This window comes from Heptranchias perlo, chromosome 5, assembly GCF_035084215.1.
Source record: "Heptranchias perlo isolate sHepPer1 chromosome 5, sHepPer1.hap1, whole genome shotgun sequence".
Taxonomy (NCBI): domain Eukaryota; kingdom Metazoa; phylum Chordata; class Chondrichthyes; order Hexanchiformes; family Hexanchidae; genus Heptranchias; species Heptranchias perlo.
The window spans coordinates 112,552,158-112,564,630 of NC_090329.1; the positions used below are offsets into that span (position 1 = coordinate 112,552,158).

Here is a 12,473-nt window from a genome sequence, read left to right on the forward strand (position 1 = left end):
TCTGAGGCGAGTGCTACCACTGAGTCACGGCTATCCCAAACTAAGTCAGTCTCTGTCTCTGCCTCTGTGTGTGTGGCCTTGCTAATCTCCACTACTCCCAACCCATTGATTATCCTTGTGCTCATTTGGGGGGGAAAAAAATCCCACTCAACCTCCATTCTTCTGAATTGATTCTTCTTCAGCATAAGTAGGAGAGTATTCAGCCATCATAAGCCTGCACTCTGTCATTCCCTTTTTTAAGTTTCTTCCTTGCTACATCTCTGCCCATCTTTAAAAAGCTTCATGGAAACCTATCTCTTTGATTATGTATTTTAATAGAATCTGAAAAGGGGGAGGGGAAAAGCACAAGAAAACTGCTGCAATCTGAAAGTTACATAGTCCTCAGACTATGCACAACATTGGCACGGATGCATGATCGCCTGCCCCTCGCTGAGTTATTTCAATGATTCAACATGTCCAATCAATGTAGAGGAGCAATCAAGAATGTTGACCTACATAGCCAAATTGTAGAATATAAGTGAGTCATAATCAAATTGTACAGTGCCCTAGTTAGACTGCACCTTATATACTGTGTTGATTTCTGGTCACTGAGAAGCAAGGGAGACATTTAAGTGCTGACGGCAATGCAGAGAAGAGCCACACAGCTGATCCCTAGTTTCATACCAATCTTTCAGTTATTACCAGTTTATTTTGTTCAGCAAATGCTGAACTATTTTAGTACTTAAAGGACAGAGTGTACACCTAATCAGCTTTGCAAATTACATGGTAATGAAAGAGAAAAGATAAATTACATGGTAATGAAAGAGAAAAGATAATCAATGTTTCCATTTTTGTCTGTAATTTTGTCTTGATTCTACGGCCTTCTGACTCAGAGGCGAGAGTGCCACCACTGAGCCAAAGCTGACACCTAGGTTGACATGATGACATGCAGTACTATTTTCTAACTTTAACAGCTCCTGTGAGGCCAAAATCACACATGTCTTTAATAATGGACTATATGCAGCTTACTGAAGGATCGGTTTGAGACTGTCGTGTGATGCCCCACTATTTTCAATTTGTCAAGGAACCATAAATTCACAGTGCTTCCTGCTGGCACAGTACCTTTTGGAATCTTGAGACCACTCGCCATTTTTAATATACAATAGATATGTTGGGGGACTAATGTAGGTCAACAAGAATGGGAGTAGTGATGGTCTAACAGGGCTTAGTACAGCTCAAAATCCTGAGTGTTTTGAACAAGTTAGAGTTTACAGAAGGTGCAAGACAGGAAGCCGGCATTGAGGACATTGCAGAAGTTGAAGCTAGAGGTAACCAAAGTGTGGACGATGGGTTCAGTGGCATTGGGAGTAAGTATGGGGCAGGGGTAAGTTGGAAGTAAGCAGCCTTCATGATGGATAAGATGTGGGTTTGGAAACAATCTTGTTCACCTTCAGCAAGTAATGGTAGAGGACAGGAGTCTGTAACAAGGAAGTGGAATTCATGACCGGGCCCAGAAACAATGGCTTTGATCTTCCGACCGTTCATTTGGAGGAAATTTTGACTTGTCTAGACAGCACAGAGGTGATTGAGGGAAGGGTGAAGAGGTGGGTGTCAGCAATGGTCCAAAGCAAGTTTTCAGTCTTAACTGCCATCCAGAGGAGAGACCAAATGAAAACTAGCCATTTTCCCAGTGGGAAGGAGGCAGATGCATGGCCTTGGGTTATTCTAACTCCCCTTTTCTCCCCCAACCCCCCCACCCCCCTTTCTCCAGTGGTGGTTGCTGAAGACTGATACTAGACCGCCAGGCCCAACCACTCCTCCAAGAAACTTTGCATATGGTGCCACATCACTGGGAAAAGAAATAATCAATATGAAATCGCAAGTCAATTGGGCCATCCAATCTACAAACAGCAGAAACCTATGGAATATGCAGATCCTTTTTTTGTACATTTCATTGATTTTTTTTCCTTATGTTACAGATGCTGATAGACAGGATGCTATAAATCTGTTTCTTGGAGTTTTCCAGCCGATGGAAGGAAAATCTCATCTTTGGGAACTTCCTACTGACTATTACCTGCATCATAAGAACACAATGGCACTTTTGTCTCCAAAGAGAAGGTAATGAATGACCTGTGGTTTCTACTTTATTTTGAAGGTTCATTCAACTGGCAAATCTTTTTTTTTTCCTACACCTTTTTTGATTTATATTTGCAGATGACACAAAACTTGGAAGTGTAGTAAACAGGACATAGACAGGCTGGTGGAATGGGCGGACACATGGCAGATGAAATTTAACACTGAAGTGCGAAGTGATACGTTTTGGCAGGAAGAATGAGAGGCAATATAAACTAAATGGTACAATTCTAAAGGGGGTTCAGGAACAGAGAGACCTGGGAGTATACGTACACAAATCTTTTGAAGGTGGTAGGGCAGGTTGAGAAAGCGGTTAAAAAAGCATACAGGTTTCTGGGTTTTATAAATAGAGGCATAGAGTACAAAAGCAAGGAAGTTATGTTGAACCTTTATAAAACACTGATTCTGCCACAACTGGAGTATTGTGTCCAATCCTGGGCACTGCACTTTGGGAAGGATGTGAAGGCCTTGGAGAGGGTGCAGAAAAGATTTACTAGAATGGTTCCAGGGATGAGTGACTTCAGTTACTTGGATAGACTGGAGAAGCTGGGGTTGTTCTCCTTAGAGCAGAGAAAGTTGAAAGGAGATTTGATAGAAGTGTTCAAAATCATGACTGGTTTAGATAAAGTAAATAAAGAGAAACTGTTCCCATTGGCGGAAGGATCGAGAACCAGAAGACACAGATTTAAGGTGATTGGCAAAAGAACAAAGGCGACATGAGGAAAAACTTTTTTATGCAGCGAGTAGTTATGATCTGGAATGCGCTGCTTGAAAGGGTGGTGGAAGCAGATTTAATCGTGGATTTCAAAAAGGAATTAGATAAATACTTGAAGGGAAAAAATTTGCAGGGCTACAAGAAAAGAGGCAGGGGAATGGGACTAACTGGATTTCTCTTACAAAGAGCTGGCATGGGCTCGATGGGCCGAATGGCGACCTCCTATGCTGTAACCATTCTATGATTCTATATAATAAAGTATCTCCAAGATTCAGCATAATCTCAAAGCTTAATTTCGAAACTATACAAATTCAAATGTGGGCTGCATCACTTCCATCCTGAAACTGGACAAACACTATTACATTTCTATGATTTTACTTGAAATTTCTCATACTTACAAGCTGTTTTTTTTGTTAAATGTACAACACTATCTCACAATTACCTGCATTTCATTTTGTAATAAGCAATCTAAAGACAATCAGTGCACCAAAGTGGTCTACAGAGACCCAACGTTCTGCATGATCTGCACCTATGGTATTGGTACACTTAGTTGGGGATCACCCGTACCGTTCCAGGCACATAGAAAGGAGAGAGAGCTTGCATTTACGTAGCACCTGTCATAACCTCAAGATGTCCCAAAGCGCTTCACAGCCAGTTACTTTTCAAGTGTAGTCACTGTTGTGATGTAGGGAAACACGCCAGCTAATTTGTGCACAGCAAGGTCCCTTAACCAGCTATGAGGTAAATGACCAGATGATCTGTTTTAGTGATTTTGGTTGGGGGAAAAATATTGGCCTGAACTCCACTGCTCTTCTTTGAATAGTGCCATGGGGTCTTTTAAGTCCGCTTGGGAGGGTAGATGGGGCCTCAGTTTAATGTCTCATCTGAAAGATGGCATCTCCGATTGTGCAGCATTCCCTCAGTACTGCATTGAAGTGTCAGCCTAAATTATGTGCTCAAGTCTCTGGAATGGGGCTTGATCCCACGACCTTCTGACCGAGGTGAGAGTGCTACCACTGAGCCATGGCTGATATAATTGGACTTAAAACTTTTAGTAGTTTGGTTAGCCTTAAACTACTCTGAAGGTGTGTTCATCTTTGTTGGCTTGACCATTGCTGCTTACCTGGTCCATATTCTCAGTGACATTGAAATTGGATGGGTTTAATAAATCACTGAGAATATGGATCAGCAAAACAGCAATAGTCAAGCCAACAATGAGGGACTCTCTCACTTCTATTTCAGTGATTCTCCACTTAGTAGTAATTTATCACACCTTTACAACTGGGGCTACCATGAGATGGATGTCATGCTGTTATTTCAGAACAATATGTTGCAATTCTGCTGACAACTTCAGGATAGTAGAATATTTACCTATAGTCTGCTGGTGTCTTTGGAGGTGTAGTCTCTTCATTCTGTTCTCATGTCTCCTCTAATCACTGGCAAAGGTGTGATTGGCTACATGGTCACTTTTCGTGCTGTAATCTCTATGATCTGTCATGAAATTTAAGCACTTCTTCCAGAAAGCTTTGACTTCATTTCTGCAGCCATGAGGAAATTAGTCCTTGATGTGGCCTGACTTTTGTAGCCCATGCCATGGCACTGGTAAATTGCACAACCAAGCATGCCGGCATCAACTCTTTTAATCATGGTCACTGATGTATGAATGGTTAATCATTTTAACTCAGCAAAATTGAATATAAGAAGAATTCTCTTAACATATTGCCGAATATGGTTACTGAGGAGACTGTCCTGGTATGGTGACTCAACAAAATAGAAATTTTAAATCACAAGAATAGAAGATGAAAAAGACCATTCAATCCATCTTGGCTCATGCACCCAGGAAAGTGCTACAGTTTTGCGTCCTCCCGCCCCCCCCCCCCCCCCGACCCCATAGCAACCAACTGCTTCTTAAATGGTTTGATGGTTTTATCTCCACTACTCTTATGGTTCTATGTATTGATCAATCTTTGTGTGAAGAAGAGTCTTCAACTTGCCTTTTTATTAGTTTGAACCTGTGTGCACTTGCCTACTCTCAAGGCGTACCTTTTTCTATAATGTTCATGGTTTACTTGCCTCTAAGATGACCTGTTTTGCCTATAAGGCTGAAATGGCCAACTTTCTCCATTATTTCTGGTCACATCAATCAAATATGATTTTAAATGGAAGTTTGTACAAGCTATAAAGTGTTATGAGTTTAGATTGTGTTCATAATTTCTTTTAAACTTATAAGCAAAACTTTAACTTTTTATTTGTCACAGTTAATTCTATATCAAATGTTGTAAATACTTGCCAATGTTTTTTTTTTAATTTCCTGAAGCTATACTCATTGGTGGACACCGGAAGTACTAATGAATCTACCTTTGCCTTATGATGAAGGTAGGAATAAATAATGTACATACTATAATATTATTGACCAGTTCAGTATTCTTAATTTAAAAGTATTTGACAGGTTATATATAATTTAGTGGTGTGGTATCAAAGAAATTAAAAATTTGATTTACAGGGCCACTTAACCAGTTTTTATCAGTCATCACTTTTTTTAAAAATTGAAAATGCATTAATGTATCTACCACATTCAAACTCAGCAATTGGCCTTCACCATAAGGAAACAAGAAGATTGTATAGTTTGCACAATAAAGTGTTGTAGGAAAGTTTTTGTTTATAAAACTTGATGTTTGTCATATTGAATACTATAGCTATATAGTTAATAAACTGTGAAATATTTAAAAGATGCACCAGTGCCTTTTTACTGTGAATCTTTAAAATTAATTGTGGCTACCTTAACACAAGTAACTTTTTTAAACCTTTCTTGATTCAAGTAAATATGGCTGCTGCATTTATAAAACTCGACCAGTTTGTATGTTAAAACTGCAGCCTAGAATATGTTACTAATCTATAATGTATTGCATAGTATTGTTTACAACTGTGCATTACAATTCTTCAGTTGGTGGAAACACAATGATAAAATATTTTCCTCTCTGCTTTTCATCTCTTCAGTTCCTTGCACTGAGAACCTTAAAAAGATAACCGTAGTGAAGAAGTCAGATAAATCTGATGAAGAGATAGATGTATACACTGAATTCTTCAGGCCATACGAGCTGAGCTGTTTCGATGATACATTTTGTCTGACAATGACAAATTCAGCTAAGTATGTAATGTAATCTATTCACTCCTTTGGGTAACCACTGCTCTTCCCAATGTTCCAATTTTAATGCAAATTTATTTTATTAAGACTTTTTAAAAATTTATTTTAAGAATATTTGAGGATAATATCCTACAGTAACTTTATCCTTGATACTGGATAAACACTACAGGATGAATTACCTGTGTGATATGTAGAAACGTCAATGATATTTCTACCACTTCAGAAAATAGCCCCTGAGTGGCTGCCTCCACCCCGCTTTAGCTGATTACGCCTCCACTATAACTAGTAATTTATTAGGTTTGGCAATTGTTCCACTGCAGGCCTCATCATTTGGTGTCGAGCACTTAGACTTTATAGCAAGGAATCTATCATTGAGGAAAAAGTCTCTAACGACCGTTTGGGTTCTAATTCCGAATGCTTACCCCTTTAGTGAGGAGCCCATGTCACATAGTACAACATCACTGTTCAGTTATTTTTGATAGTTGGAATCTCCTATCTGTCTGACATAGTCAATCATTGATTGATTAGCAAAAATGAAATGTTAGAAATATCACATTTTCTATATATTGCGCCAATAATTCAAATCTATAGCATTTGGCCTGTATCCCAGACCAACCTACATGAGCCAGAGCCACAGCCACCATTGATTGGCCCAGGTTTTGTAAAATAATTACAAGGCAACATGTAATTGTTTTGGAAATTGAGAACTTTTAGGGCTTTAAACTTAAAAAAGGTGGGGGGAGGGATCAAGTGAGGGTAAATTTAGAAATCTAAAGAGAAAAGTCAAGGCAACAGAGCAGTGTAGCGATTTGGGTAAAGATAAGCAGAGTGTGGCTGGAAGGGACAGAGAGTTTAACGGTAATAGCACATCAGCGAATAAGGTCAAAGTAGGGAAAAATGGTAAAAGGTTTAAAATTAAAGGCTCTTTATCTGAATGCATGAAGCATTCGTAACAAGATAGACAAATTAGTGGCACAAATAAGAGATAAATGGGTTTGATCTAATAGCCATTACAGAGACATGGGGCCCGATGTTAGCAGGGCTGCGGGTTCTCGGCGGGGGGGCTATCGGGCGCGTGAGTAACGCGCCCAGTGAAATTAGTCAGTTTCCCGCGCGATTGTAGGATCCAATCCACTAATTGGATCCACTTACCTGCTCCTCCGGGTTCCTCACTGCTGATCTGCGCGTCGGGCGGGCTGCGCATGCGCAGTAAGATCTGTCAGCTGGAGGAGCTCTATTTAAAGGGGCAGTCCTCCACTGACAGATGCTGCAACAAATAGCAAAAATTACAGCATGGAGCAGCCCAGGGGGAAGGCTGCTCCCAGTTTAATGATGCCTCACTCCAGGTATCAATACATGGGGTGAGGAGGAGGGGGAGGACAGAGATCTTCCTCTCGGCGTGCGGGAGGAAGCGGCCTGCCTCTGCCACCAGGAAAGCCTGGCTCGAGGTGGCAGAGGAGGTCACCAGCGCAACCAACATATCCCGCACCTGCATACAGTGCAGGAGGTGCTGCAATGACCTCAGTAGGTCAGCCAAAGTGAGTACACGTAGTCTTTCCCCTACACTCCGTCTGCCACATCACTGCCCCCACCCCACATCTCCTTCAGCACTGCCAACACAACTCTGTCACATCGCCCCTCATACCCACTCAAACCTCATCCTCATCTTACCTGCACCTACTCACCTCGCCAGTACTCATCCCACCACTACCACTCAACCCAATCCTCATACAATCTCATGGCTCTCTCTCATACCCACCCTCTCATGCATCTCTTTCACGGCCAGCCTCACTCAACCTGCCACTACCTGTGCTGCAGCCACAGGGCATGCATCACATATGTATAGTAAGCAGCGTAAGGCAAACGTGTCGTGAGCATGAAGGGGATGCACAAGGGTGTCTGAGGGTTTGTCATGGGTGTTACTTATATTGAATTTCTGACCAACTCACATTACATATTATATTGGCACCACTACTGCCATGTCTTCGCGAATCCTGTCTGGCTTGTGCAATAATGCCCTCTCCTGAGGATCACTATGAGGACCCACAACTGATGCCACCCATTGTGTCACTGCAGAGTGGGTGTAGGTGTATTTGCAGGGCTCTTTTGCGCAGACGACTGAGAGACATCGGCGATGTCCCCGGTTGCACCCTGGAAGGATGCGGAGGAGAAGTTGTTGAGGGCAGTGGTGACTTTGACAGCGACAGGTAAGAAGAAGGTGCTCGGGCCAGCCAGGAGCAGCTCGGCATGAAAGAGGCTGCAGACGTCCACGACTACATGTCTCTCTCCACCCCCCCCCCCCCACCCCCACCCCCAACCTGTCAAATGGACCTTTTCAGCTGCCACAGGCTGATAGCTACAACACGTCCATTTGACCTGGGAGTGTTTCCCCCAGTGTGGGAAACAGTCCCAGTTTGCTCTAAAATCCCACATAATCCTTTAATCAGGTCAGTTAATGACCTGAAATACCTTCAAGTGGAACCCCGCTGGCTTTAATTGCCTGCGGGATTCCCACCAGCGGGGGCTGCGTGCACACACCGGCGCGTCAGCAGGGAACCCGGAAGTGCACGGGTTCGGGCGGGCTCTGGTATCGCGCCGGGATTCTCCGATTTTCGGAGCCCCCCCGCCAGGAACGCACCCGATAGCGGGTGCTAAAATGACACCCATGGTTGCAAGGTGACCAAGGTTGGGAACCAAATATCCCAGGGTACTTGATGTTTCGAAAAGACAGGCAGAATGGAGGGGGGGACGCCATGATAATAAAGGATGACGTAAGGACAGTGGTGAGAAAGGATCTTGGCTCGGACGATCAGGAGGTATAATCAGTATGGGTGGAGATAAGAAACAAACAGGGGCAGAAAAAATACTGGTGGGAGTAGTTTATAGGCCCCCTAACAGTAGCTATACCGTTGGCCAGAATAGTAATCAAGAAATAATACGAGCTTGTAACAAAGTTAATGCAATAATCGTGGGGGACTTCAATCTCGATTATAGACTGGACAAATCAAATTGGCAAAAGTAGTATGGAAGACGAGTTCACGGAATGCATTCGAGACAGTTTCCTAGAACAATACATCGTGGAACCAACCATGGAACAGGCTATTTTAGATCTTGTATTGTGTAGTGAGACAGGGTTAATTAGTAATCTCACAGTAAAGGATCCTCTGGGGAAAAGTGATCATAATATGATGGAATTTCACATTGAGAGTGACGTACATCAGTCCGAAACTAGAGTCTTAAATAAAGCCAATTACAAAGGTACGACGGGCGAGTTGGCTAAAATAGATTGGGAAATTAGATTAAAAGTTATGATGGTAGGTAAGCAAAGGCAAACACTTAAGGAAATAGTTCAAAATTCTCAACAAATATACATTCCACTGAGAAATGAAAACTCCAAGGGAAAATTGATCCATCCGTGGCTAATTAAAGAAATTAAGGATAGTATTAGATTAAAAGAAGAGGCATATAATGTTGCGAAGAATAGTAGTAAGCCTGAGGATTGGGAGAGTCCAGCAAAGGATGACCAAAAAATTGATAGATGGAGACAACATAATATGAGAGTAAACTAGCAAGAAATATAAAAACAGATTGTAAGAGCTTCTACAAGTATGTAAAAAGGAAGAGAGTAGCAAAAGTAAGCGTCAGTCCCTTAGAGGCTGAGATAGGAGAAATTATAATGGGGAAATAAGGAAATGGCAGAGATGTTAAACAAATATTTTGTATCTGTCTTCACAGTAGAAAAAGCATATCAGAAATAGTGGGGAACCAAGGGGCTAATGAGAGTGAGGAACTTTAAGTAATTAATATCAGTAGAGAAAAAGTACTAGAGAAACTAATGGGACTAAAGCTGACAAATCCACAGGACCTGATGGCCTACATCCGAGGGTTTTGAGAGGTGGCTTCAGAGATAGTGGATGCGTTGGTTGTGATCTTCCAAAATTCCCTAGATTCTGGAACAGTCCCAGTGGATTGGAAGGTGGCAAATGTAGCACCGCTATTCAAAAAGGGAGGTAGAGAGCAAAAGGGAAACTACAGGCCAGTTAGCCTGTCATCAGTCGTTGGGAAAATGCTGGAATCCATTATTACGGAAGTGGTAACAGGGCACTTAGAAAATCATATGATTAGGCAGAGTCAACATGGTTTTATGAAAGGGAAATCGTGTTTGACAAATTTATTAGTTTTTTGAGAATGTAACTAGCAGGGCAAATAAAGGGGAACCAGTGGATGTAGTATATTTGGATTTTAAAAAGGCATTGAATAAGGTGCCACATAAAAGGTTGTTATGCAAGATAAGGGCCCATGGGTTGGGGATGATATATTAGCATCGATAGAGGATTGGTTAATGGACAGAAAAAAAAAGAGTAGGGGTAAACGGGTCATTTTCAGGTTGGCAGGCTGTAACCAGTAAGGTACTGTAAGGATCGGTGCTTGGGCCTCGGCTATTTACAATCTATGTTAATGACTTGGATGAAGGGACCGATTGTAATGTATCCAAGATTGCTGATGACACAAAGCTAGATGGGAAAGTAAGCAGTGAGGAGAACGCAAGGAGTCTGCAAAGGGATAGAGACAGGTTAAGTGAGTGGGCAAGAAGGTGGCAGATGGAGTATAATGTGGGGAAATGTGAATTTACTCACTTTGGTAGGAAGCATAGAAAAACATAATTTTTAAATGGTGAGAAAATATTAAATGTTGGTGCTCAGGGATTTGGGTGTCCTTGTACAAGAAACACACAGTTAGCGTGCAGGTACAGCAAGCAATTAGAAAGGCAAATTGTATGTTGGCCTTTTTTGCAAAGGGACTGGAGTACGGCAGTCTTGTCACAATTGTACAGGACTTTGGTGAGACCACACCTGGAGTACTGTGACAGTTTTGGTCTCCTTATCTAAGGACATACTTGCCTTGGAGGCAGTGCAACAAAGGTTTACTAGATTGATTCTTGGGTTGAGAGGGTTGTCCTACAAGGAGATATTGAGTAGAATGGGCCTATACTCTCTGGCATTTAGAAGAATGCCAGGGAATCAACCCTGGTTCAATGAGGAAGATAGAAGAGCATGCCAAGAGCAGCACCAGGTGTACCTAAAAATGAGGTGCCAAGCTGGTGAAACTACAACACAGGGCTACATGCATGCTAAACAGTGGAAGCAACATGCTATAGACAGAGCTAAGCGATTCCACAACCAACGGATCAGATCAAAGCTCTGCAGTCCTGCCACATCCAGTCGTGAATGGTGGTGGACAGTTAAACAACTAATGGGAGGAGGAGGCTCTGTAAATATCCCCATCCTCAACGATGGCGGACTCCAGCACGTGAGTGCAAAAGACAAAGCTGAAGCGTTAGCAACCATCTTCAGCCAGAAGTGCCGAGTAGATGATGCATTACAGCCTCCTCCCGATATCCCCACAATCACAGAAGCCAGTCTTCAGCCAATTCGATTCACTCCACATGATATCAAGAAATGGCTGAGTGCACTGGATACAAAAAAGGCCATGGGCTCCCACGACATCCCGGCTGTAGTGCTGAAGACTTGTGCTCCAGAACTAGCTGCGCCTCTAGCCAAACTGTTCCAGTACAGCTACAACACTGGCATCTACCTGACAATGTGGAAAATTGCCCAGGTATGTCCTGTCCACAAAAAGCAGGACAAATCCAAACCGGCCAATTACCGGCCCATTAGTCTACTCTCAATCATCAGCAAAGTGATGGAAGGTGTCGTCGACAGTGCTATCAAGTGGCACTTACTCACCAATAACCTGCTCACCGATGCTCAGCTTGGGTTCCGCCAAGACTACTCGGCTCCAGACCTCATTACAGCCTTGGTCCAAACATGGACAAAAGAGCTGAATTCCAGAGGTGAGGAGAGAGTAACTGCCCTTGACATCAAGGCAGCATTTGACTGAGTGTGGCACCGAGGAGCTCTAGTAAAATTGAAGTCAATGGGAATCAGGGGGAAAACTCTCCCGTGGCTGGAGTCATACCTAGCACAAAGGAAGATGGTAGTGGTTGTTGGAGGCCAATCATCTCAGCCTCAGGACGTTGCTGCAGGAGTTCCTCAGGGCAGTGTCCTAGGCCCAACCATCTTCAGCTGCTTCATCAATGACCAACCCTCCATAAGATCAGAAATGGGGTTGTTCGCTGATGATTGCACAATGTTCAGTTCTATTCGCAGCCCCTCAGATAATGAAGCAGTCAGAGCCCGCATGCAGCAAGACCTGGACAACATCCAGGCTCGGGCGCATGAGTGGCAAGTAACATTCACGGCAGGCAATGACCATCTCCAACAAGAGAAAATCTAACCACCTCCTCTTGACATTCAATGGCATTACCATCGCCGCATCCCCCACCATCAACATCCTGGGGGGTCACCATTGACCAGAAACGTAACTGGACCAGCGACATAAGTACTGTGGCTACAAGAGCAGGTCAGAGGTTGGGTATTCTGCGGCGAGTGACTCACCTCCTGACTCGCCAAAGGCTTTCCACCATCTACAATGCACAAG

The 12,473-nt window shown here is 42.9% G+C and overlaps 1 protein-coding gene across 3 annotated transcripts in view; it reads left to right on the forward strand.

The window, feature by feature from the left end:
* The window catches only part of fig4a (FIG4 phosphoinositide 5-phosphatase a), a 96,490-nt gene that overhangs the window by 63,787 nt on the left and 20,230 nt on the right, over positions 1–12,473 (forward strand). For all 3 annotated transcript variants that reach the window (XM_067985021.1, XM_067985022.1, XM_067985024.1), the window contains exons 17-19: positions 1,959–2,097; positions 5,145–5,203; positions 5,825–5,975. In XM_067985021.1, the coding sequence (XP_067841122.1) occupies positions 1,959–2,097; positions 5,145–5,203; positions 5,825–5,975 (349 nt within the window). The remainder of the gene's footprint in view (positions 1–1,958; positions 2,098–5,144; positions 5,204–5,824; positions 5,976–12,473) is intronic.